The 21,961-nt window shown below is 58.0% G+C and overlaps 2 protein-coding genes across 8 annotated transcripts; one reads left to right on the top strand and one right to left on the bottom strand.

The window, feature by feature from the left end:
- The first annotated feature begins 490 nt into the window (after positions 1 to 490).
- On the top strand, positions 491 to 4,039 carry BBLN (bublin coiled coil protein). 2 transcript variants are annotated; one of them, XM_079789564.1, is made up of 3 exons: positions 491 to 719; positions 2,794 to 2,933; positions 3,516 to 4,039. In XM_079789564.1, exons 2-3 carry the CDS (start codon positions 2,837 to 2,839, stop codon positions 3,746 to 3,748), a joined length of 330 nt encoding a protein of 109 aa, XP_079645690.1. In that variant the 5' UTR covers positions 491 to 719; positions 2,794 to 2,836; the 3' UTR covers positions 3,749 to 4,039. The 2 variants fall into 2 exon arrangements, with proteins under 2 accessions (XP_079645690.1, XP_079645691.1); XM_079789565.1 differs by lacking the exon at positions 2,794 to 2,933.
- Positions 4,040 to 4,929: 890 nt separating this feature from the next.
- Positions 4,930 to 21,069, bottom strand: CIZ1 (CDKN1A interacting zinc finger protein 1). Of its 6 annotated transcripts, none has more exons than XM_079789562.1 (18): positions 20,937 to 21,069; positions 20,142 to 20,274; positions 19,810 to 19,928; positions 17,862 to 17,933; positions 15,311 to 15,528; positions 12,877 to 12,967; positions 12,601 to 12,709; positions 11,747 to 12,083; positions 11,461 to 11,662; positions 11,085 to 11,206; positions 10,230 to 10,427; positions 9,126 to 9,250; positions 8,374 to 8,461; positions 7,798 to 7,911; positions 7,445 to 7,597; positions 5,936 to 6,005; positions 5,637 to 5,758; positions 4,930 to 5,262 (listed from the first exon to the last, which is right to left on the bottom strand). In XM_079789562.1, exons 2-18 carry the CDS (start codon positions 20,267 to 20,269, stop codon positions 5,047 to 5,049), a joined length of 2,484 nt encoding a protein of 827 aa, XP_079645688.1. In that variant the 5' UTR covers positions 20,270 to 20,274; positions 20,937 to 21,069; the 3' UTR covers positions 4,930 to 5,046. The 6 variants fall into 6 exon arrangements, with proteins under 6 accessions (XP_079645688.1, XP_079645689.1, XP_079645684.1 ...); XM_079789563.1 differs by having other exon boundaries at positions 11,759 to 12,083; XM_079789558.1 differs by having other exon boundaries at positions 11,461 to 12,083.
- Positions 21,070 to 21,961: the final 892 nt, after the last annotated feature.

The following is a 21,961-nucleotide window of genomic DNA, read 5'->3' as shown; positions in this document are numbered from 1 at the left end:
CGGCTGGGCCGGGAGAGAGCAAGGAGCTCGACTGAGAGCGCGGGGCTCGGCGGGGGCGGGGCCTGACGGCGGGCGGGGCGGAGTTATGGTTGGGGATGGGCGGGGCCTGACGGCGGATGGGGGCGGAGTTATGGTTGTGGGAGGGGCGGGGTCTGATGGCGGGTGGGGGCGGAGTTATGGTTGTGGGAGGGGTGGGGTCTGATGGCGGATGGGGGCGGAGTTATGGTTGTGGGAGGGGCGGGGTCTGATGGCGGGTGGGGGCGGAGTTATGGTTGTGGAAGGGGCGGGGTCTGATGGCGGGTGGGGGCGGAGTTATGGTTGTGGAAGGGGCGGGGTCTGATGGCGGGTGGGGGCGGAGTTATGGTTGTGGAAGGGGCGGGGTCTGATGGCGGGTGGGGGCGGAGTTATGGTTGTGGGATGGGCGGGGTCTGATAGCGGGTGGGGGCGGAGTTATGGTTGGGGCGGGGCTCCTTGCCTTGTGGGCGGGGTCCCGGCTGCCCAGGCCGCAGGTTGCGTTCCTCAGCGCGGCTCCACTCTTCCGGCCCCGCGCGACGCCCGCCCCCTCTACCTTCCGCCCGGCGCGGGCTGCGGCGTGACGGTCGCGGCGTTTCAGCGTCTCGTGGCCTCTGCGGCGCCCGAGCCCGCAATGTCGGGCCCCAATATGGGCATGCCGGTGGTGCCGAGCACGGAAGACGAAGATGACAGCTTCGGGGAAGCAGGTGACTCAGGGGGACTGCGGAAGCGACCGTTGCTTCCTCAGGGGTACCTTCCTGGGAAGGGAGATGGCGCCCGGATAGGGGTTGGGAAGGAAGGAGCCCTCCCATCCCCCGCTCCTGGGTGGGTTGCAGGTTCAGGGCGAGCACCTGCGAGGGGGTCTCTGGAAACCTCAGCGTCGGGAGCTGTGAGCGGCGGGCCCCGTTTCACAGAAACCGAGGCCGCCTCACATCCTCGCGCTTTGGGGATTTGCTCCGGTCCCTGGCTCAGCCCCTGTGGGGACGGCGGGCCGCCTTGGCCCAGCCCCAGCCCAGGGCTGTTTGGGTGGGCGCGCGCCCTCGCTAAGTCGGCTTCCCCGGCCATCTTTTCTGCTGTGGCCTGGAGCCCTGGCGAATGTGACTTGTTTACCAAGCAGCCTGTTGTGTGCACAGCACTGCGGTGGAGGGAAGGTGGGTGAGGTGTGGAGGGAGATCCGTCAGCTCCCTGCTCACCCTCTGAAGCCTGTTCCCTCATCCGGAAAATAATAATGATAGATGCCTCGGCATTGGGATGTGTCAGGATTAAATGGGAAAATGAATGAGAAATACTTAGTAGGTCCCGAAATGCAAGTGTTCAGTAAATGGTTATTGTTATTCTCTTTAGTGTAATACAGATTGGGTTATCAGAGTGCAGGACTTAGTAAATGTAGGGTATGGCGTCTGCGATTTGTTTTGGTAACAGCTTTATTGAGCTATAATTCACATACCATACAGCTCATCCATTTAAATTGTACAATTCAGTGGGTTTCACAGTATCCAGAGTGTGCATCCATCACCTCAATAGTTTTATTTTTTTAAAATATATGTTTATTGATTTCAGAGAGGGAAAGAGAGATAGAAACATCAATGATGAGAAAGAATCATTGATCGGCTGCCTCCTGCACGCCCCCTACTGGGGGTCGACCTGCAACCTGGGCATATGCCCTTAAGGAATCGAACCCAGGACCCTTCAGTCTGCAGGCTGACGCTCTATCCACTGAGCCAAACCAGCGAGGGCATCACCTCAATAGTTTTAGAACACTCCCATCACCCAGGGCCTGCGTTTAATAGGGGTAGACCTCCCACGGGACAAGTGGTGAACTGGCCGCTTTGCCCTGAACGGTGGCCAGATGTGTGTGTTAAGCTGCATCGAGACGGGCCTCCTAGGAGTCGCACTGAGTGGTCGCTGGCAGATGCACAGCACTTAGCACGTGGGGAGGAGGGCGGCAAAGGCTTGGACCTGGGAAGCACCTTGACACAGGTGAAGCCTGGCCCGTGTTGTGGAGACACCGCCTCCCCCATCCTTCTCCTGGCTGTGCCTCTTGACACAGAATGTGAAATGTTGGTAATAATGACCATGTATTAAGTACTTGCTGCAGCCAGACCCTACCTGAGTTCTTGATCTACTTGAATCCTCACAGCCACCGGTACTGTCTCCCTTTTCCAGAGAGGCTGCAGTCACTTCCTGGGATGGAGCAGAGCTGGGGCTGCAGCCCAAGGGCCCCCCTTCCCAAGTCTGAATCTTGGCTCTGGCCTCTGACTAGCTGGAGGACCCTGCGCAAGTCCTTTCCTTCCTGGGCCTCAGTTTCCCCCCTGTACCACAAGGTGGTTGGACTGTAAAGCCCAGCAGAGACTTTCCAGGCCGCTGCGGTGTGCCAGCTTTGGGTGATGGGCGCTCTCCCTCCAGAGTGCAGACATATCGAAATCCACATTCGCATCCACATTCCAGACACCCCCCAGCGCCGGCCTTCTCCAGACACTGCCAGCCACTTCCCCTTGGTCCCCAGCTGGCAGCAGTGTGTCTGAGTCATGGGCTGGCTCAGGACTGGCTCCCGCAGTGGGCACAGGCCCAGCCCTTGGGCCCCAAGGGACACTGTGTTGCTGGGTGCAGGTCAGGAGTGGTTGTGGAGGAGGGAGTGACGGTTTCTGGTGGAGACCAGGGAAGGCTTCTCAGAAGCGGTGTTTTGAGCTCGTTGCTAAATGGCTGTTGTTGAGGTGGCAGGGACAGAAGGGCTGGAAAGTTAGAGGCGTCATTCATTCATCTGTTCATTCACTCATTCAGCAGACGCTCATTGTGTGTCAGTGAGGGCCTCGGGGAAACAGCAATGAACATGAGACCATTCCATTCCTCACGGAGCTCTGTGGCCGGTAGGGGAGGCAGACCAGCACACAGATCATCACATCCGGAGGAGGGCCCTCGAGGTGTGTGGAGGGGATCAGGCATAGAGGGGATCTGGCCAGAGGTGTTGGGAGGGCTCCCTGTGGTGACATCCATGCTGAGATGTGAAGCATGAGGAGGACTCCTCCAGGAGGAGAGGAGGGAGGGAAGACAGGAGGGGGTGCAGTGCATTCCAGGCAGAGGCAACAGCATGTTCCAGGGGCCTGAGGTGGACAAAGGCAGATGTGAGAGGAGAGGAAGAGGCGGTGGGAGGCAGGGCCGGAGAGGGGAGGGGTCTTGGAGTCTCTGGGTGCCTTATCGTGAGGGCCAAGGCCACGGAAGAGCTGGCAGGATGGGCCTCCCTGGGGCCAGAGGCCTGGATTGCCCGACTCAGGAATGGGGGCTCTGGCCTCTCTCAGGTGAAGGAAGTGGAAAGGAGATTGGCATCTGGCAGGACTTCCCAGGCAGGACCCTGGCTGACCCTGGTGTGCTGAGGTGTTCTCTCTCCAAAGCCTTCCCTCTTTTACAGTGACCCTGAGCCAAAGCCCTTTGGGAGTCAGGCTGGGATGGCGGCTGGGGGTGAGGGCTGGAGACATGGATCTTGGCTCTCTTTCCCCTTCCTCCAGAATACGCTGCCATCAACTCCATGCTGGACCAGATCAACTCCTGTCTGGACCACCTGGAGGAGCAGAACGACCACCTCCACGCCCGCCTCCAGGAGCTGCTCGAGTCCAACCGGCAGACGCGCCTGGAGTTCCAGCAGCAGCTGGGGGAGGACCCCGACGACGACGATGATGACGACGACGAATACTACTACGACGCCTGCGAAGCTGCCTACGACGACAACACCAGCCCCTAGGCTCCCGGCAGGCCCTCACCCTGCCTCTCGGGGCCGGGCTCCAGCCTGGGCACTCACCACCTGATTCAGATGCCTTCTCAAGGGCTGGCCTAAGGTCCCCTGGCGGCTCTGCCTGCCTGAGCCACTCTTCAGATCCTCCCCGCGGCGTGTGGGCCCCCTCCCACCACCCAGCCTTTCCTCCGGGGCCAGGTGTGGGCCTGCAACCCTCCCACCTTGCCTGCCTGTCCCATTCCTGGGCACTCTCCACTCTGCCCAGGCCTTGAATGTCCACATTAAACATGTCTCCAACAACACTGCGCCTCTGACTGGGTCCTGGATGAGAACCCCAGGGCGACAGGTGAACAGAGCAGTCAGGGCGTCCCGGGTGTTGCTCATGGGCCTGGAGGTGGGGTGGGTTCTTGTTTTCTTTATTTCTGGACACAGAGGGTACAGGTGAGGTCAGGACTTCCTCCCCAGCTGGTATGCTCCGGCCGGCAGCGCTCCCCAGCCAGGGAGAGACAGCACTGGACAGGCTGTGTGACCTGGGGGTGCACTTAGCTTCTCTGGGTACTAACGCCAGGCATGGTGTGGGAGCTTGGGCACCACCCTCCTGCTCTTGGCCTCAGTCTCCCCAGCTGGCCAACAATAGGGTTGGTCTGGTTGTCTTATCTGTAAGGGGCTTCCCGAATGGGGCAATAGCAGAACTAAAGATCCAGCTCAGCCTGGGCTCCAGTCACGGATGACTCATCACAAGTCACTTGACGAGAAGGCAGGGTCACCATTAGTGCACCTCGAACTCAGAACCGGGGGAGCAGCAAGGGCCCCCCTTCCTGTACTCCAGCTCCCACAGAATCCAGCTGGAGAGAGCTGGGGCCCAGCGCTCAGGCCTGGAGTCCAATCCTGGCCACTCACCAGGTGTATGGCCTTTAGCAAGCCACTTGGCCTTGCTAGGCCTTCGTTTCTTCATCTAGAATTTGGGTAATAAGACCTCCCTCCTAGAGGCACTGTGAAGATTAAATGAGATCTCACTTGATGATTTTCCTGGCCCTGATACATTATTAAGAGGGAAACTGAGGCTCAGAGAAGTGAAGTGCCTTGTGGTCCCAGAATCTCTGGTCTGGGAACCTGTTTGGCTGTCAGACTGAGAGCTGGCTGAGTGTCGCCCTTCCCCTGTCCAGACAGAGTGCTGGGGGACCAGACAACCAAGCTGCCTTCTTTTATTGGGTTTCTGGGTAAAAACACCAACCATGTCAAGTTTCCATGCAGACCCCCAGGAAGCACAGATCTGGGCCCACACCAGGTGGCTGTGGGAGCTCCGATCAGGTTTTGAGGCGGGTTGAGCGCCGGAATGGTGGGGGCTGGGGAGCTTGGGTCGTCACCTTGCTGGGGGGCTTGGCTGTGTCCTGGATGCTGGGCTGGGTATGTGAGCGGCCGCTGGAGGTGAACAGAGCGGTCAGGGCGTTCCGGGCAGTGATGGCACACCGGCGGCTCACGGGCCGGGTGGCAGGGCTGGGGTCCTGGGCCTTCTTGTGTTTCTGGACACAGAGGGCGCCGATGAGGCAGGGCCCGCCCTGCCCGGTGCACTCCGGGCCAGCAGCTGCTTCCCCAGCCCGGCCGAGACGGCACTGACCGTGTGGTGTGACCCTGCGTGCTGCGCTCAGCCTCCCTGGGCCGGAGCTCTGGCGCCCACCGCCTGGCCCTCAGCACCTCTCCCCCCAGAACAAAGGCAGAAAGAGCCCCGCCCGCCCTGGCTCTTCTTCCCTTTGTGCGCAGGTCCTCCCTGTCGGGGGGGGGGGGGTGTCTGGGAGCTGAGGTCAAACACAGGAGGGAGGTGGCCACTGGCCGTCACTCCCAGTTGGGATGGAGGGAGTCCTGGGCGGGGTGGGGTGGGGCTGCAGGCCCAGCTCACCTGCAGGTTCTCCAGGTGAGTCACGGACTTGCAGTGGGAGAGCTTTGCCCCCGAGCCGCCATGGTAGAACTTATGGCAGATGCGGCAGACATAGCCCATCACAGGCACCATGACGTCCGCACCTGCGGGACAGCGGGGTCTGTCACTCACGTTCCTCCACACCCGCCAGGTGTGCCGCCCCCTTTAGGGGCCCATTTATTCCCCACCTTCCCGGTGGGAGAAAGGGACAAGAGGATAGGCCGCCTGGGCAGGATGCTGTGGCCGGGATCTGGGGGGTCACCTGGAGGCTGAGGTCTTACCATGTGCAGTGTTGGGGCTGTGGGTCTCTGAGTCTTTCCGCTCTTCTATGGCTATCCCTCTGGACCTTACCTGGAAAGATGCAAGTGTGGGCCTCAGATCTGCCCTCCCCCAGAGCTCCCCACCCCTGAATGCAGGGGGGGCGGGTCTTAGAACTCGCCCATGCTCTTAAACATAGTCCCCTTGATTTTGAGGAGGCGGTAGGTGGCATTCTCTGAGCCTTCGCACATGCAGATCCTGCCTCCCACAGTACCCTTCCCAACCTATACTTTGTAGTCTCAGCTCAATCAGTCCCTTCCTCCAGGAAGCCCTCCTGCTCCCACAGTGGCCATAATCCATGCCAGGTGTGCCCAACCCATCGCACATGTCATCTCATTGAATCCTCACAACCAACACCTATGGTCCACACATTTTACATAAGAGAAAACATTAATCACTTGCCTGGCGTCACACAGCTGGGTTAGGGAGGAGCCAGGGCAGTGAACCCTGGTAGGCCCCAAGCCCTGCTTTCACGATTCACCGTGAGCCCCCTGCCAGCCCATGAGTTCCCACCTGATGCTGCAGTGACCTCAGTCCTGGGAATGGGTTTCCCGTGACCTAGGACCCCTCGTCTCACCTGGCCATAAGCCCCTTCCAGATGAGGCCACCTGACTCCAGCCATGTCAGCCTCACCATGCCTAACAGTGCCTCCCACACACCAGGCAAGCAAACGTGGCTTCTAAGAGTGACAACCACGCCCGTGTGCCAGCCGGGGCTGGGACCCTCACAGGCTGAGTGGGGACAATTTGAACAGAGGAAAAGGCTCAGAGACGCCATGGGGCTTGCCCAGGACACCACTTCTGACTCTGCATAGCAAGGCCAGCCTCACCCCTAACCTGCCTGGGGCTGGAGGCCACCCTGGCAACCCTCCACCCACAGTCCCTCTGCGTCCTTTCTGCCGCCCATCACCACCCTGGGCTGGAACGGGTGAGCTCTGCCAGGGGCCAGGCCTTCGTCCCCACATATCCCAGCACCGGGGTCTGGCCCAGAACAGCTGCTCCGGAAACATCGGTTAAACTGAAGAGAGTCCACGCTTTCCTAGCTCCTCACTCATGGGAGACGGAGGAGCGAGGCATTCCGAGCACAACCGGGCATCCCAGCTGGTGAGATTCTGCCAGGAGTGCTGGGTACATGCCCGGTATGCAGGTAGGTAAGTGCTCAAAAAGCGTGGACTGCGTGAGCTACCATCATTAGCAGCATCTTACGCGGACTTTTCCTGTATGTGCTGCATCGTCCCCGCCCACGCCCTTACTGATGCTGTTCCCTCGCAGATCTCACCGCCACCTGTAGTCACCGTGGTGTATTTACACAGCCCCACAGAATAGTTACCACTAAGACTGAATTGCAGCAGGCATTAGTGCCTATAAAGGCCGGCACAGTGCCTTCTGGCCCGGGAGGTGGGACGCGGTCCCCCCTGGGCTGGGAGTCCGGCCTCCAGCCTGCCTCCCACATTCCTTCCTCCCCCCAAGCACCTGCTTGCAGAATTCCTCCTCAACCTCGATCTCTTCCTCATTATCCTCCTCTTCCTCCTCCTCCTCGTCATCGTCCTCAAAGCAGCCCACGGCGTCCACCGTGATGAAGTGGTCCTCATCTTGGCCAGCTAGGTCCTTCTCGAACATCTTCAGCTGCCCAGGAAGTGGGCCAGGGCTCAGGTCAGCTCTGGGTGGCCCAGGTGCCACACGCCATCCACCCCACACCCCTGGGAACCCCAGTCGCTCTGGACCTGCTAGGAGTTCGGGCTGGGATAAATCTCAACTTGCTGTGTGGCCTTGGCCAAGACTCTGCCCCTCTCTGAGCCTATGTCCTCCGAGGGAGCTGGGGTTACCTCCTTGGCTTTGTCCTTGTGCCCCTGGGACTTCACGTGCTCCACGAACTTGCGGGGGGTCCTGAAGTAGCGGTTGCAAACGGTGCAGAAAGGTCGCAGGGACTGTTTGGCAATCTGGGGGGGAGGAGGGCAGACCAAGTGGGTGGCGGGCAGGGTCCCCAGGTGCAGCTTGGCAGCCCCAGTGAGGCCTCGCCTCCCTGCTGCAGGCCACCTCCTCTGTCATCAGCTGGCTCCACTCAGCCCCTGTACCAGAGCATGGGCAAGCACGCCACTGGCTCCGGCGATGGGACGGCAGATGGCAACAGAGAGGAGACAGGAGAGAGCATACGCGCTAAGAGGAGCCCCACGGCTCAACGGCAGGGCGAGATGGTGCCTGGCCCGCGCCGGACAGATGGGGACACTGAAGCCCGAAGAAGAAACACGACGGATTCGTTGGGAAGCCACACTTCCGTGGGATGGCCACGCAGAGACAAAGACTGACACTGACTTCCCCTTCCAGCCTGGACTCCTTCCTTCCCTCCCAGCCCCCGGCATGGAGACAGCACAGCCCGGGGCCTGGCAGCGTGGGCCTCGCACCTTGTGGTCCTGCGTCCGGCGGTGCTGGATCAGGTCCCCCATGTAGTAGACCCGGCAGGTGTTGCACCAGCGCCTCAGAGGCGGCTCTCTGAATGACGACAATCAAAACAGGGGCAGGTGACACCCCGTTCCTGGAAAGACAGCCTCTCCCCCAGGTGCTCTGTAAATGCAGTGCAATTCCAACAGGCGCTCTTTGGGAAACCTAACAAAAGGCTCGGGAACTTCACCTGGAGGAATACTTAAACAGGAATGTGGACAAGGAGAGCTGGGGGAGAAGTGAGATTGAGAAGCTTCTGGGATGCCAGAGAGCCACCAGGACAGTGACACCCCTGAGGGTACCTGGCCCTGCAAACCTTCCTTTATCCTTCAGTGTGACGCCCTGTGGTCCCCAGAGCTGCTCTTGCCCCTCACCCCCATGGCCCTGCGGCAGGGTCCGCACATGCGCCGGGGGAGCAGCCCCACAGCCCACGTCCTTCCCACGTGGACGGTCACACTGTTCCTGCCCGGATGGAGCCCTGAGAAACGCTCTAGTTCGTGAGTTCCTGCATCACACCCCTTACGAGGCCATTGTACAGACAAGGGAAACTGAGTCCAAGGGCACACAGTTAATGGTGTGAAGAGGCCTCTGGGGGAGGGCAATGCTTAGCACAAAGGCAGGCCTTGCAGATGGTAGACTCAGGGCCCGTCTCAGCCTTGCCTGGCCTGGGAGACTGCCCGCCCCCCACACGGGGCCCCCGAGATCCCACACTCACTCGTCCTCTCGCTCCAGGACATCCCGGGGCACAGGCAGCAGGGACAGGAGGCAGGCCTGGCTCATGTGCTGGATCTCCCCGAGCCGCTGCTGGTGCTGGGCCCCCAACATGTGGTCCTGGAACTCCTACAGCAGGAGGGAGGGAGGGATGGGCATGAGGACTGAGCCCCGGAAGGCGGTCAGGGCTGGGGCCCAGGGAGGAGGCCTCCAACCTCGGCTTCATGGCCACCCAACACCAGTGAGAAGCCATTTCTCTTACAACCACCCTGTGTGAGCCACAGAAGGGTGGTAAACTGAGGCACGGAGCGAGCACACAGCAGCCAGAGCTTCCGCTCCTCCTGGAGCCTGTGTGAGTGCCTCAAAGACCAGGAGCAGCCCTAGCTGGTGTGGCTCAGTGGGTGGAGCATCGGCCTGTGGACTGAAGGGCCCCAGGTTCGATTCCAGTCAAGGGCATGTACCTTGGTTGCAGGCACATCCCCAAAAGAGGGTGTGCAGGAGGCAGCTGATCGATGTTTCTAACTCTATCCCTCTCCCTTCCTCTCTGTAAAATCAATAAAATATATTTAAAAAAAAAAAAAAAAAAAAGACCAGGAGCAGTCTGATGAACTCTCAGGTCTCCCAGCTCTGCTCCGGCAAGGCACAGAGTAGCGGGGGTAACTACCGCACCCGGGGTGGTAATACCCCGGTTATTAATAATGCTGTTATTAATTATTAATTAATAATGCTGTTATTCATGCAATGCCTGTTCCGGGCTGGGCCTGGGGCTCATGACTTCAATGTCGAGTCGCTGAATCCTCAGAACCACCCGATGTGGTGGGTTCTAAATGTTTCTTCATCTGACGCATGAGGAAACCGAGGCACAAAGGGTGAATTCCCTTCCCAGGTCCACAGGGCTGGGCAGGGCCGATTCGAACCAGCTCGGCCAGACTGTGAATTCCTGCCTTCGTGGCTGCTCCGAACATGTGCTCTGAGCGATGCTCGGCTGCCAGGCCCGGGGCTCACGGGGCCCCCTGTGGCCACGCAGGCAGCCGCGGACCGGGCAGGCTGGGCAGCCCACACAGCCCTCCACCCGACCGACCCGCTGCCCAGGGCAGGGTGGCAGTACCTGCTGGCTACAGCAGCCGGCCCTGCAGATGTAGCAGAAGAACTGGAGTGCCTGCTTGGAGGGCACGCTGGCGGCGGCAGCGGGGGCGGAGGCGGAGTCGCCGGACCGTGGCCCGGGTGCGAGGGATACAGTGCTAAAGGCCCGGCTGTCACTGCTCTGCAGGATGGTGACCTTCAGGGAGCCCCCAGCACCCCACACCTGCGCCAGGAGCAGGAACAGAGCTATACCACCAGCTGGACGCTTATGGTGGGCCAGCCCCCAGGGCTAAAGACCCATGAGCGTGGTCTCGTCAGGCCTCCCGAGAGCCCCCTTTACCGACGGGGGAACTGAGGCTCTAAGCTGTTCAATGACTGCCCAAGCTCACACAGCTGGGAAGCACTGCAGTAGGGTTCAAAGCCAGGCCCTCCTAAATCTAAAGCCCGCCCACCCTCAAACACATGACATGGAGAAATAGAGACACCGAGGAGGAAACGCGTTTGGCCACAATCCATGGTGAAGCAGAGCTGGGCCCCGAACCCCTGGCCCGGGCTGACACTCCGCTCTCTCTACAGAGCAACGTTACCCATGGGAGGGGACTAGATGCTCCTGTTTTGGGATGAGCAGGCTAGAAGGGACTCTTGTCCCCAAAATAGCATCAGATCTTCAGAGCAAAGGCATGTGAAGGCAGCTCGACAGCATGAGGAGTTTGACGAACCCCAGTCAAACCCACTCTGCTCTGCCCACACGCCCAGGCTGCAGGCACACGTCCCAGGTGGGGAAACCAGAGGGGGCCCCGAGGGGGCCTGGGACAGGAAGAGGCCCTCCCACCGCTGGGCTCTGTGGTCCTCATGCTGCCACGTTAGCAGCTCTACCCACCCTGAGCATCTCTCTTGCTCTTTTTTCACATTCTCCCACATCCAGGCCACCGGTCAGCTCCTCCTGGCGCTCCTCCATGCTTCCCTGGGCCGCCACCGGCTCCGGGGAGGCCTCCTCCAGGCCTGGAATGACACAGGTGCTGTTTCCCGGGCCCATCTCTCACCGGACCCCGAGGGACCTGGGCCCCAGGGCCACCTTCTGTGCTCACAGCCCAGGCCTTGAAGCCTCTGGTGTGAATGGCCCCAGACCTGGTCCTGGGTCCAACCCTTGGTCCCAGGCAGCGCCCAGGCAGAGCTGGACTGTGCCAGGGGAGGACAGAGGGGTCCGGACAGAGCTGTCCCATCGCCGGGCCGGCTGGGAGCCAGCGCTCCCTTACCTGCTTCAGCTTCTACTGCACTGGGCGGCGACTCCTGCCGAGTGGCATCCGCCGGAACGGGTGCTTGCCCTGAGGCCGGCACCGGTGGCTGGGTCGGAGGCTGCCCCTCAGTCTGGTCCGGTGGCTGCACTGGCAACTGCACTGGAGGTTGCGCTGGTGGCTGCTCCGCTGGCTGGACCCTGGGCTGTGTTCCTGCCTGGACCTGTGGACATGTCTGTGTCTGTGCCTGCTTCTGCAGCTGTGGCTGCACCTGCCTTGGGGGCTGCACCTGTGCCTGTGGCTGCACCTGTGGCTGCACCTGTGGCTGCTCCTGCGTCGGTGGCTCTGCCTCCGTCTGCACCTGCTGCGGCACTAAGTGCTCTGGAGAGGTCTGTGTCTGTGCCTGCTTCTGCAGCGTTGGCTGCACCTGGGCGTCCACAGGCGGCATCTGTGGCTGAGTCTGTGGCTGCACCTGGGCCTGGATCTGCAGAACCCGTGGCTGGAATCGTGGCCGCACTCGGGCTTCCAGTGGGTCCGGCAGCAGCTCGGGCGTCTGCGTCTGCTTCGGTGCTGTCATCCGGGCCTGGGGCTGGACCTTCGCCTGCCGCTGCCCTGGGGGTCCCTTTTCTGTGGGCTCCTCTGAGCTAGGAAGGATCAAAGGAGATCAAATTCATGTCTCCCAACTGGCTCCCTAGAAAGGCTAAGACCCAGGTTCCAACCATCACTCTACCACATGCGAGCTGGGCATTTGGGCAAGCCCCTTTGGCTCTCAGGGCCCGTTTCACCTAAATAAATTGGTGGGATCACTTGCTCCCACCTCCCACAACTTGCTAATATGCAGCCAAGGCCCTGTAGAGCTACCCCCCTCCCCCCCGCCCACCTAGGTCCCAGATGCACATCTTCACCCTCCATCCTGGCCACGCTGTCTGTCTCCGGTGGCTCAGTCAGTGAAGACATCAGTCTGTCTGGCCTGGCGCATTCCCAAGTGAGATGCAGAATTAGGAGGTCTGACCTTCCTCCGAGCCAGAAGCCAATGCCCTTCCCTTGTTCCAACTCCCTGAAGAGTCCTTTCCCCCCTACACCCGCCCCCCCCCCACCCCGCCTTTACAGGAATGAGAGTACAGGGCTCCTGGGCCCCGACAGGGTTTCAGCACCAGTTACCTCTTCGACCTTTTAGCTGGTGGCTCAGACGCCTCACAGGACTCTGGCTCAGGTGCCGAAGTGCATTTCTCCTTCGAAGCATCACCCGGGCAGGGAGGGGAACGTTGGTCTAGAATGAAGGGCAGATGAGTGGCCGCCAGGGACAGGTAAAGCACGAGCAATCTCTGGGAGGTAAGGCCTGGGCTCACCGCCCACCAAGATCCCTGCCTCCATTACCAACCCTGCACCCACTTGCCCCAACCCCCATCCCCCCTGAAGGACCAGCAGCACCCTCACCTGGTGTGTCCGCTCGGGGCTCTGCAGCTTCCTCAGACCCCTCTGGGGGGTCTGCCTGGTCCTCCACCGGCATCGTCTGAGAAGAGGAGTCCTGCTTCCGTTCAGAAACCGTTTCTGACTCCCACCGCCACCCCTGCAAACACATCCTTGCCCAAGAGCAGCTGCAACGGCCCCGGAGATGAAGGGGACTGGGGCCTCTGGTGGGCCTGGCCCCAGAGCTGCCAAGAGGTGATCTTAAACTCCCCAGGAATCGTGTCTAGGGCGTTCCATCTGGTTGCTGACGTCAAGTAAACCCAGGTTTGGGGGGCACGAGCCCTCTCCTGGCCACGGAGCTGGGTGCTGACTTCCCCACTCTCTTCCCCGCAAAGCAGCTCAGAGGGATCCCCCTCAAATGCACACCTGACCACGTGTCTCATCTCCTTCAGGCTGAAACTCTCCTGTGACTTCTCATAGCCTGGAGCACTCTCTTTTCACCCCGAGCCTCACCACTTCCCCTACTTCCTATACAAAACGACCTCTGCCCCCACACCCACCCCTCCGAGCCAGAGGCCAAAGCCCTTTCCCCAAAGCCCAGGCCTCTCCCAGCCCCAGGCCTTTACCCAGAGCCCCAAACGCACTTCTTACAGGGGACCCTTCAGGGGAGCTGAGCAAGGAAAGGGCATTGGCCTCCGGCTTGGAGGAAGGGCAAACCGAGTTCTGCACGTCCCCTGGGCGCCAGTGCTCAGCGGACTGCGCACATCAGCCTCCGTGCCCTTCGGCAACTCCCTGCAGGACACGGCACCGGCCTTCAAGTCAGGAAGCCCAGCTCTGGGTCCTTCTCACTCAAGGCGACCTCCACCCCACCCTGAGCCTCGGTTTTCCCATTTGTAAAATGGGGGGGGGTGGTGGTCACAGACAAGCCCATGTGAGGAGAGGCCCACTGAAAGGTCAGAGGCCAGGACCCCTCTCTGGAGGGAAATGCCTCACCTCCAGAGGGGGGCTGCCTGGGAGCAGGCGGAAAGGGGGTACTGCCCCCACCCCAGAATCCTCTCTGAGGAGCATGGTGTGTGTGAGGAGCTGCTGGGACGTTCAGGGCCAGGACAGTCTCGGGGAGTACGTTATTCCCTTTGCAAGTCTCTGAGTCTTTCTGCTTATGAGGGACCCTCCCTTTGAAGCGTTCACCCCTCTCAGACAGGAAGGAGCAGGGGTGCCGGCTCAGAACCTTCGGGTGGCCAGTGTGGAGTTCAGGGCTTTATAATATGGTTTCACCCACGTTACCTTTCTTTTCTACTGTTTTTTTAAATATATATTTTATAGGTAGTGATATAATATGTTTCCTTTTCAAATAACTGAGCAGAGGCCCTGGCCGGATAGCTCAGTTGATTCGAGGATCATCCTGATGTGCCAAGGTTGCGGGTTCGACCTCCAGTCAGGGCCCATCCAAGAATCAACCAATGAATCATAAATAAGCAGAACAACAAGTCGATGTTTCTCTCTCTCAAATCAATCAAGCAATCAATCACTGAGCAGAGGCCAGCTCACTTCAAGCTGTGCTATCCCAGGCAGGAGCATTAGCCACAGGTGGGGGGCTTCTGGGTACTTAAAATGTGGAAAGCCAAACTGAGATTTTGGTATAAAACACACAACAGATTTTAAAGATTTAGTACCAAAAAAAAAAAGAGAGAGAGAGAGAGAGAGAGAAATGTAAAATGCCTCGTTCATTTTTTATATTGATTACATTCTGGAATGATAATTTTTAAATATATTGGATTAAATAAAATATATTTAATTAAAATTAAATTCACCTGTTTTGTTTTGCTTTAACACACTGTGGGCGGATCACAAGCATTCTTGTGTTTTCATGCTACACAGTGTTTTACATAAACGTTAAAGGCACGCCTTACAATTAAATACCCATTGCATTTTGAAGTTATTTATTACATGTTCTTACAAGCTAATATCTTTTTAAAGTATGAGACTGTAAAACGTTTTTTGTACTCGTTCAATAGAAACTCATCTGGCCACTGGATAAAGCTAGCAATAAAACTACTGGTGTACAATGTGTTAATATCAATACTAGAAAAAATTAAATTTCATATATAGCTTGCATTTTATTTCCATCGGGCAGTGCTGATTTTAAGGAGAACTGTTAGATTACTCCTAAAACTAATACAGTGTTATGTGTCAACTACAGCTCAATTTTTTTAAAAGAGAAATTTTAGGTAAATAATAATACTGATGATATTTGGACATGGTAAAAATCCCATCAGGGGTTCAGGAATATTTCAAGTTTGAGAAACACTACACAAGTCCAACTTACCTCCTGCTCACTTTACAGATGGAGAAACTAAGGCATAAAGAGGGGTGTGGCCTGCCCCGTGAGCCAGAGTGGGGAGCTGATAACCAGGCCAGCCCTCTCCCACCCCGACCTGCTCCGCCCCCAGCCACCACTCACCTTGCGATCAGGGGTGGTCCGGGCCTGTTTCTGGGGGTTCCGCCCTGAAAGGATGAGCTTGGAGGGGTTTATGGGGACCCTGACAGGAGGGGGGCCCAGCAGGGACTGCTGAGTGGCCTGGGGAAAATACTGCTGTAGATTTGGGGTGGCCATCTGAGGGGGTGTGAGGCTAGGGGCTGTCAGGTTCGGGGTGGCCAGGTTGTAGCTGCGAAGGTTACCTGTAGGCAAGAAGATGGAGAAGAGGGATTATAACACGTTGAGGGCGGAGGATTCTCGTGTTTTCATGTTACACAGTGTTTTACATAAATGCTAAGGGCACTTTAACATTCGGTTGGATGGTAAGCTTTCTATGCCTGGCCCCAGACACTAGGCCCAGCCATCAGCAGGGTAGATAAGGTTTCTACTGAGGACACAAAAGACACAAAGTGGAGGACTTATGGGGTTTCTGGGAGGTCCTCCTGACTCCTCCCTCTCTCTATCCCTCCACCCCCCGCAAGCCACCACCAAACCCCACCAACCCTATGCCCTCCTCCTCTTCCCAGTCCAGCCTGACTCCCCTTTCTAGCTCCACTCCCAGCCCCTTCCAAAGCCACTTCATCCTGCATGTCACCCACTTTTTGCCCTGGACAGCAGCGAAGGGTGATCTTTTAAAACCACATCTCACTTCGCCCCCGCCTAAACCCTTCCATAGCTCCCTGCTGCTCAGCGTGCCAGGTCCCACCTTGCCCTCCTCCCTGACATCCTTTCTTTCTATTCGCCCCACACGTGCCCCCACTACACTCCAGCTATAGCCTCTCGTGTATCCCTCAAGCCTGGTTTCTTCCGGCCTCTGCTCCTTCCACCTGGGCCTTCTGCCCCACTGCCTCCCACCTACCCTTCGGGTCTCCGTGTAGGTGTTTTCCTCTGGAGGCTTCGCCAGAGCCTCCCAGGCCCCAGAGGCTCGAGCTTGCCTGTTCTAGCACCAGCTGCACAACTGCCTTGTCTACTTCCCACTGCCCATCCCCCAACCACACAGGGAACACCTCCTCAGGCTCAGCATCCCAGTGCTTGGGGAGTATCTGAGCCACAACAGACGGCTCAAATTCTTGCCCCAAGGCTTGGAGGGAAAACACAGGGGTTCAGGGCATGCGTCAGATGTGCAGTGACAGCTTATTCTAATCCAGACTCGACAGTCCAAGCTCCGTGACCCTGAGCAAATCAGTTCCCCCTTCTCGGCCTCAGTTCCCTCATCTGTGAAATGGGGATAATAATAGTGCTTGGCTCACCGTTTTTAGGAGGATCCAATGAGACATACAAGTGTGCCTTGTATATAGTGAGGGTTCAATGAACATGGACTTAAAACAAATACATGTACACAGATGTGCAGGGAGAGAACAGAACGCCAACCAGCTCTTACAGTGAGATAAAAGATGGCACACTCCCTAGGAAAAATGACAAAGCCCTCATGCCCGCCAGAATGGCTACCATCAGTAAGTCAACCAACAACAAGTGCTGGCGAGGATGTGGAGAAAAGGGAACCCTGTGCACTGCTGGTGGGAATGCAGACTGGTGCAGCCACTGTGGAAGACAGTATGGAGCTTCCTCAAAAAATTAAAAATGGAATTGCCTTATGACCCAGTGGTTCTACTTCTGGGTATGTATCTGAAGAAACCCAAAACACTAATTCAAAAGGATATGTGCACCCCTGTGTTCCACTGCAGCATTGTTTACAATAGCCAAGATCTGGAAGCAGCCCACGGGGCCGTCAGGAGCGGATGGATGGATAAAAAAGCGGTGGCACAGCGCTGAAGGCAATGTTCGCTGGGACCCATCACTGTGGTACAAACTATGTTCCTTGTAAATTAAAAAACTGTGGAGCCGCCATATTTTTGGAATTAGTTGTGATGCATTTGATTTGTTTCATATTCATAAACTCTGTTACGTTCTATCACTTGAGGAGAAGCTGTAGCTGTTAAAATTTACAACTTTTTAATGGAAACACAGAGTAACTAAACTATAATTGTTGTGTGTAAGAAAGCTGATGTTGAGTTAAAATTATATCTCATCATGAAAATAAAAGCTGTGGTACAATTACACATGGAATACTACTCGGCCGTAAAAAAGAAGGAAATTTCTAGTCTTTGCAACAGCGTGGACAGACGTGGAGGGCATTGTGCTAAGTGAAACAGGCCAGTCAGAGAAAGACAAAGGCATATGATTTCACTCATATACGTGGAACCCAATGAACAAAATAAGCTAACAAACAAGACAGAAACAGACTTATAGATACAGAGAACAGAATGAAAGCTGCGGGGAGGGCCCTTTGGGGGCGGATGAAAAAAGTGAAGGGATTATGCAAAAAAATAAAATAAAATAAATAAAAAGAAAAATGGCAAAGGACATGGACAAGTCACAAAAAGAAATACAAATGCTTAACAGACCATTATAAAATGTTAAACTGCACTAGCACTCCAAGAAATGTAAACGAAAACATCAATAATACAGCTTTTTGCCAACAAAATTAGTAAGTTACATGTATATACACGTATATATATAAAAAAGCATATAATACCCAGTGTTGCTGTGGGCATGGTGAGACCGGTACTGTCATACGTGGCTGGTGACATTGCAAACTGGTCCAGTCCTTCAGGAAAGCAATTTGGCAATACTTATCAAGAGCCATAAAATACCCATCCCCCCCCCCCCCCACCCAGTTATTCTACTCTTGGGAATCCATTCTAAGAAAATAGTCTCAAACAGGATATTCATCCCAGTGTTATTTAAAATAAAATAAAATAAAATAAAAAGGAAGAAATGGCTGGGAAGGTTGAGGTAAGCAAGGGCACATCCCTCCAATGGAATATTAAACAGCTGCTAAACACAATCTTTCCAGATAAGTCGGATTATATGATAAATGATCACGCCATTCTATTCAGTGAGAAAGAAACAAGATGCAGCCTTTCACTGTGTCAATAACCACAATCACACACAACCCCCCACGGCTGCACCTGGAAAAAAATGGGAGAAAACACACCCAAACCGTGACAGGTGGTTCTTTCCTGCAGGAGGGGAGTGAGGTACCTACGGTAATTTGGGTTTCCTTATCCTCTTTTAAAATATTCTGTTCACTTGTCTTTGAAGAGTGTAACTTTTAAAATGGGGGAATATATGTGTCTATTGTGGGTCCCTGTGTGGGGTTTTCTCTCTCCACTCATCTACCTGTCATTTTTTCTTTCTTTTTGTTGATTTTTTTTAAAAATAGAATTTATTTGGGTGACATTGGTTAATAAAATTATATAGATTTCAGGTGTACAATTCTATCATTTCTTTTTTTAAGATTTTTAATTGATTTTTTTGAGAGAGAAAGGGAGAGGGAGAGAGGGAAAAGGACGGAGGGAGGGAGGGAGGGAGGGAGAGGGAGAGAGAGAGAGAGAGAGAGAGAGAGAAACATCGATGTGAGAACATCGATCAGCTGCCTCACCAAACACCCCCCCCCCCCCCCCACTGAGGATTGAGCCCGCAACCCAGGCATGTGCCCTGACCAGGAATCCAACCAGCAACCTTTCAGTGCATGGCATGACATCCAGGCAACTTAGCCACACCAGCCAGGGCTGCCTGTCATTGACATGTCAGCTCCCAGAACCATCACACCCAGGTGGCCCTGGCAGGGCTGAAGAGTGACGAGCATCACATCGGCCCTGGCTGCAAACCCTGCTGGTGGCAGGAGAGTCTAGCGTCTCAGCGCCCAGCTCTGTGGTAAGATCTGGGCTCTACTTCTCCCTCTCCACACCTACTCACTGTGACCTTGGGCACGTGGCCCCGCTCTGGGGTCACGAGGGAACTCTCCTTAGCAGAGTCAACGAACTGGGTCTGTAAAGGCCTCAGCACAGAGTCCAGGCTGGCAAGTCACACCTACCCATGGGACGACCTGGGTCTGAACATGAGCTGGCCCCAGGTCACTGGGCCCCTGGATTACTCCCGAAGGGGCTGAGGTCTCTTGGGAAGTATCAGGAGCAGCATCTTGGAGAGAAGAGCTGAAAAACTGCTCTCCACATGGGGAAACTGAGGCAAGGGCACAGGCTTAAAGCACCCACTCAGAGATCCAGGGGGTCAGGAGGCTCAGGCCTTGGTCTAGCTCAGCCGCTGCGGGTGCTGTGTGACCCAGGGCAAATGACTTCCCTTCTCTGGACTTTCAGCTTCCTCATCTGTCCAATGGGATGCGGAGGAGGGTGGTCAAAACAAGGTCTTTCCATCTAGCATCTCATGTAATCTGAATGCCAGTGAAATGTGCCGCGTGCTGTCCACAGAGCCGGCAACGTGGCCAAGGGCACACAATGTGTGTGGCCAGACAGGCCCGCCTGCAGCTGAGCCACTTGTACCTCCGGGAGCCTGGGTGTCGCGTCTGTAAACTGGGACGCCGCCAGTAGCTCCCTGTCAGGGTCACTCTGTGGATCTGGTGAGACCTGGGGGCTGCTGGGAGGCGGGCGCTAAGACGCGGTGAGAAGGGCCTGTGGCCGTACCTTGCAGCTGCTGCAAAAGCAGAGCTCTCTGTAGCAGCACAGAGCCATTGAGGAGGGAGGCCGCGCCGGTGCCCTGGAGATTCAGAAGCTGCTGCTGTGGCTGCTGCTGGGGGAGCCCCCTGTGTGTTGAGAGCGGGTGTCAGAGCGTGACCGGGAGAGCCTCTTTCCTGAGACCCTCCCCTCCGTTCTCTGCCCGCCTTGGGATGGGAAATGGTAACCTGCAGGCCTCAAACAGGCAGGTCTCGGGGAGAAAGGGCTGGGAAGGGGTCTCCAAGGCCTGGGTCTGAGGAGCAGGACCAGAGCCGCCACCCCGCCCGCCCGGGGGAACTCACCTGCTCACGGCCATGGGCAGGGGGGCCTGCGGCGGGGGCTGCTGGAGCAGCTGCTGGAGCTGCAGCAACTGCTGCTGCTGCTGCTGGAGCTGCTGCTGGAGCTGCTGCTGCTGGAGCTGGTTGAACATGGTGGCTGGGGAGGAAGGGGGGGAAGTCTGGGCTCCCCACCCCAGGCCCGGCAGCTCTCCTCCGTCCGTGGTCCCCCACCCCCACCCCGCCCTCAAATACTAGTACTGCCAGCTGAGCTTTACTCTCCCAGTCCTGCCCAGGCCGCGCCACATGTGCTGCCCGCCCCATCATCACGCCCCCAATTCTCCCAACAGCAGGAGCCAACCACCCTCCCGCCAATGTCCCCCAAATCCTGCCAACAGCCCCCACTTCAAAGGCCCAACCCGTCCTCCATCTCTCCAACTCTCAGGGTCCAGGGGGAGCATCTGACCCCAATACACCACCTCCTGCGGCCTTTCTCTCGGGAGGCCAGCCCCCTCCCCCTCCCCCTCCCCCTCTCCCCTCCCCCCTCTCAGCCCCTCAGACACTCCCACCCTCTCCCTTGTGTCTCTCGGTGTCAGTAAGAGCAGCACCTCCCCCACCGAGCCTCAGCCATTCCCTCGCTCCCAGGAACAAAGTAGGAGCAAGCCCCCCCCCGCCCCCCATTCCGCTATCCCTTCCTCTGCAGCAGCAGCAGGCAGCGTTACACAGCACCGCCCGGGACCCCGCTGCCTGCAGCCCGCACCTCCTTTCTAGTGTCCCCCCAAGACTTCCGCCCGTGCCCGCTGCCGTCCTCGGCCCGCGCACCTCGCTTTCCCTGCGCGGCTTTGGCCGCGGGAACCGCACGGTCTCCACCCGCACCGCCGCCGCCGCGCCTCCCCCGGGGGCAGGGCGTGTCGCGCGCGGGCCGGGCTCGGATCTCGGCTCCCGGGCTCCCGCAAGTCCAGCCGGGCCTGCCGGCTCGGAAGGCCGGGCAGCGGGCCGCGCCGGGCAGCGCCCCCTGGAGGACCGGAGGCTCCGGCGCCGCGGGCAGCGTCGCGAGATCCAGCTCCGCGCGCGGGTCACGCTGCGGGGCGGCGCCCGCTCACCTGGCGCCCGGGGGTGGGCGGGCGCGACTCGGGGCTGCGAGGGGGCCCTGGGCGGCGCGGACCCTCCGACCCGCGTCCTCCGCATCCGGAAGGGGCGGCTCTGAGCCCGAGGTCCGTCTGTCGCCCGGAGGCGTCTGTGGTCCGGGAAGGACATAGCGGGCGACTTCGAGGAGCACCGTCCCCAACCGACCTCCCCGCGGCCGCCACGGTCCCGCGATCCTGGGGCCCCGCGCGGGGCTGGGAGGGGAGGGGGCGTGCAGCCGACTGCTGGACATTCGGGAACCCGGAGTGGGGCGCCCGGCGCCGCCCGGGGAAAGCATGTGCCCGCTTCCCAACCAGCTGCTGCGCGTTTGGAAGTGCTGACTCGGGAGCGGGTGCGGAGGGCTGCGTTTCATGATAAAAACGCATCCTGACCCCGAAACGGTCCTCCCGGGAGGGATTCTTTCCGGCTCTGTCCCGAGGCCCTACGCCCCTCCCTCTGTCCCTAGACGAGTCACGGAGCCACACAACCCGTGGTTACTCCACAGCGATCCTGTCCCCGCAGCCGTTGCTCAGCGCGTCTGTCCCCGCTCCCGGTGCCCTGAGCGCCGATCTGTGCGGCGGGCGCGCGGTGGCGCTGGGGACGCGCAGACCCGGGGCGGACCCCGCACGCTCAGGGAGAGACCTGGGTGTCTAGCGGTGCTCAGTCAGGTGACAGGTGATGCCTAAGGCTCAGGACCGCCCTACGGCAGCCCCGCGGGGCGG

Source organism: Cnephaeus nilssonii (assembly GCF_951640355.1).
Source record: "Cnephaeus nilssonii genome assembly, chromosome: 14".
Lineage (NCBI taxonomy): Eukaryota > Metazoa > Chordata > Mammalia > Chiroptera > Vespertilionidae > Cnephaeus > Cnephaeus nilssonii.
The sequence above is the reverse complement of the archived record's forward strand: the minus strand, read 5'-3'. Positions and strand labels throughout refer to the sequence as shown.

Coding starts and splice junctions, on each gene's coding strand:
- BBLN (XM_079789564.1), top strand. CDS start 2,837: ATGAACATGAGACCATTCCATTCCTCACGGAGCTCTGTGGCCGGTAGG. Junction 2,934..3,515: donor TCCGGAGGAGGGCCCTCGAG/GTGTGTGGAGGG, acceptor CCCTTCCTCCAG/AATACGCTGCCATCAACTCC.
- CIZ1 (XM_079789558.1), bottom strand. CDS start 20,269: ATGTTCAACCAGCTCCAGCAGCAGCAGCTCCAGCAGCAGCTCCAGCAG. Junction 7,912..8,373: donor GCCGGACGCAGGACCACAAG/GTGCGAGGCCCA, acceptor CCTCCCCCCCAG/ATTGCCAAACAGTCCCTGCG. Junction 6,006..7,444: donor AGGAGGAATTCTGCAAGCAG/GTGCTTGGGGGG, acceptor GCATCTTTCCAG/GTAAGGTCCAGAGGGATAGC.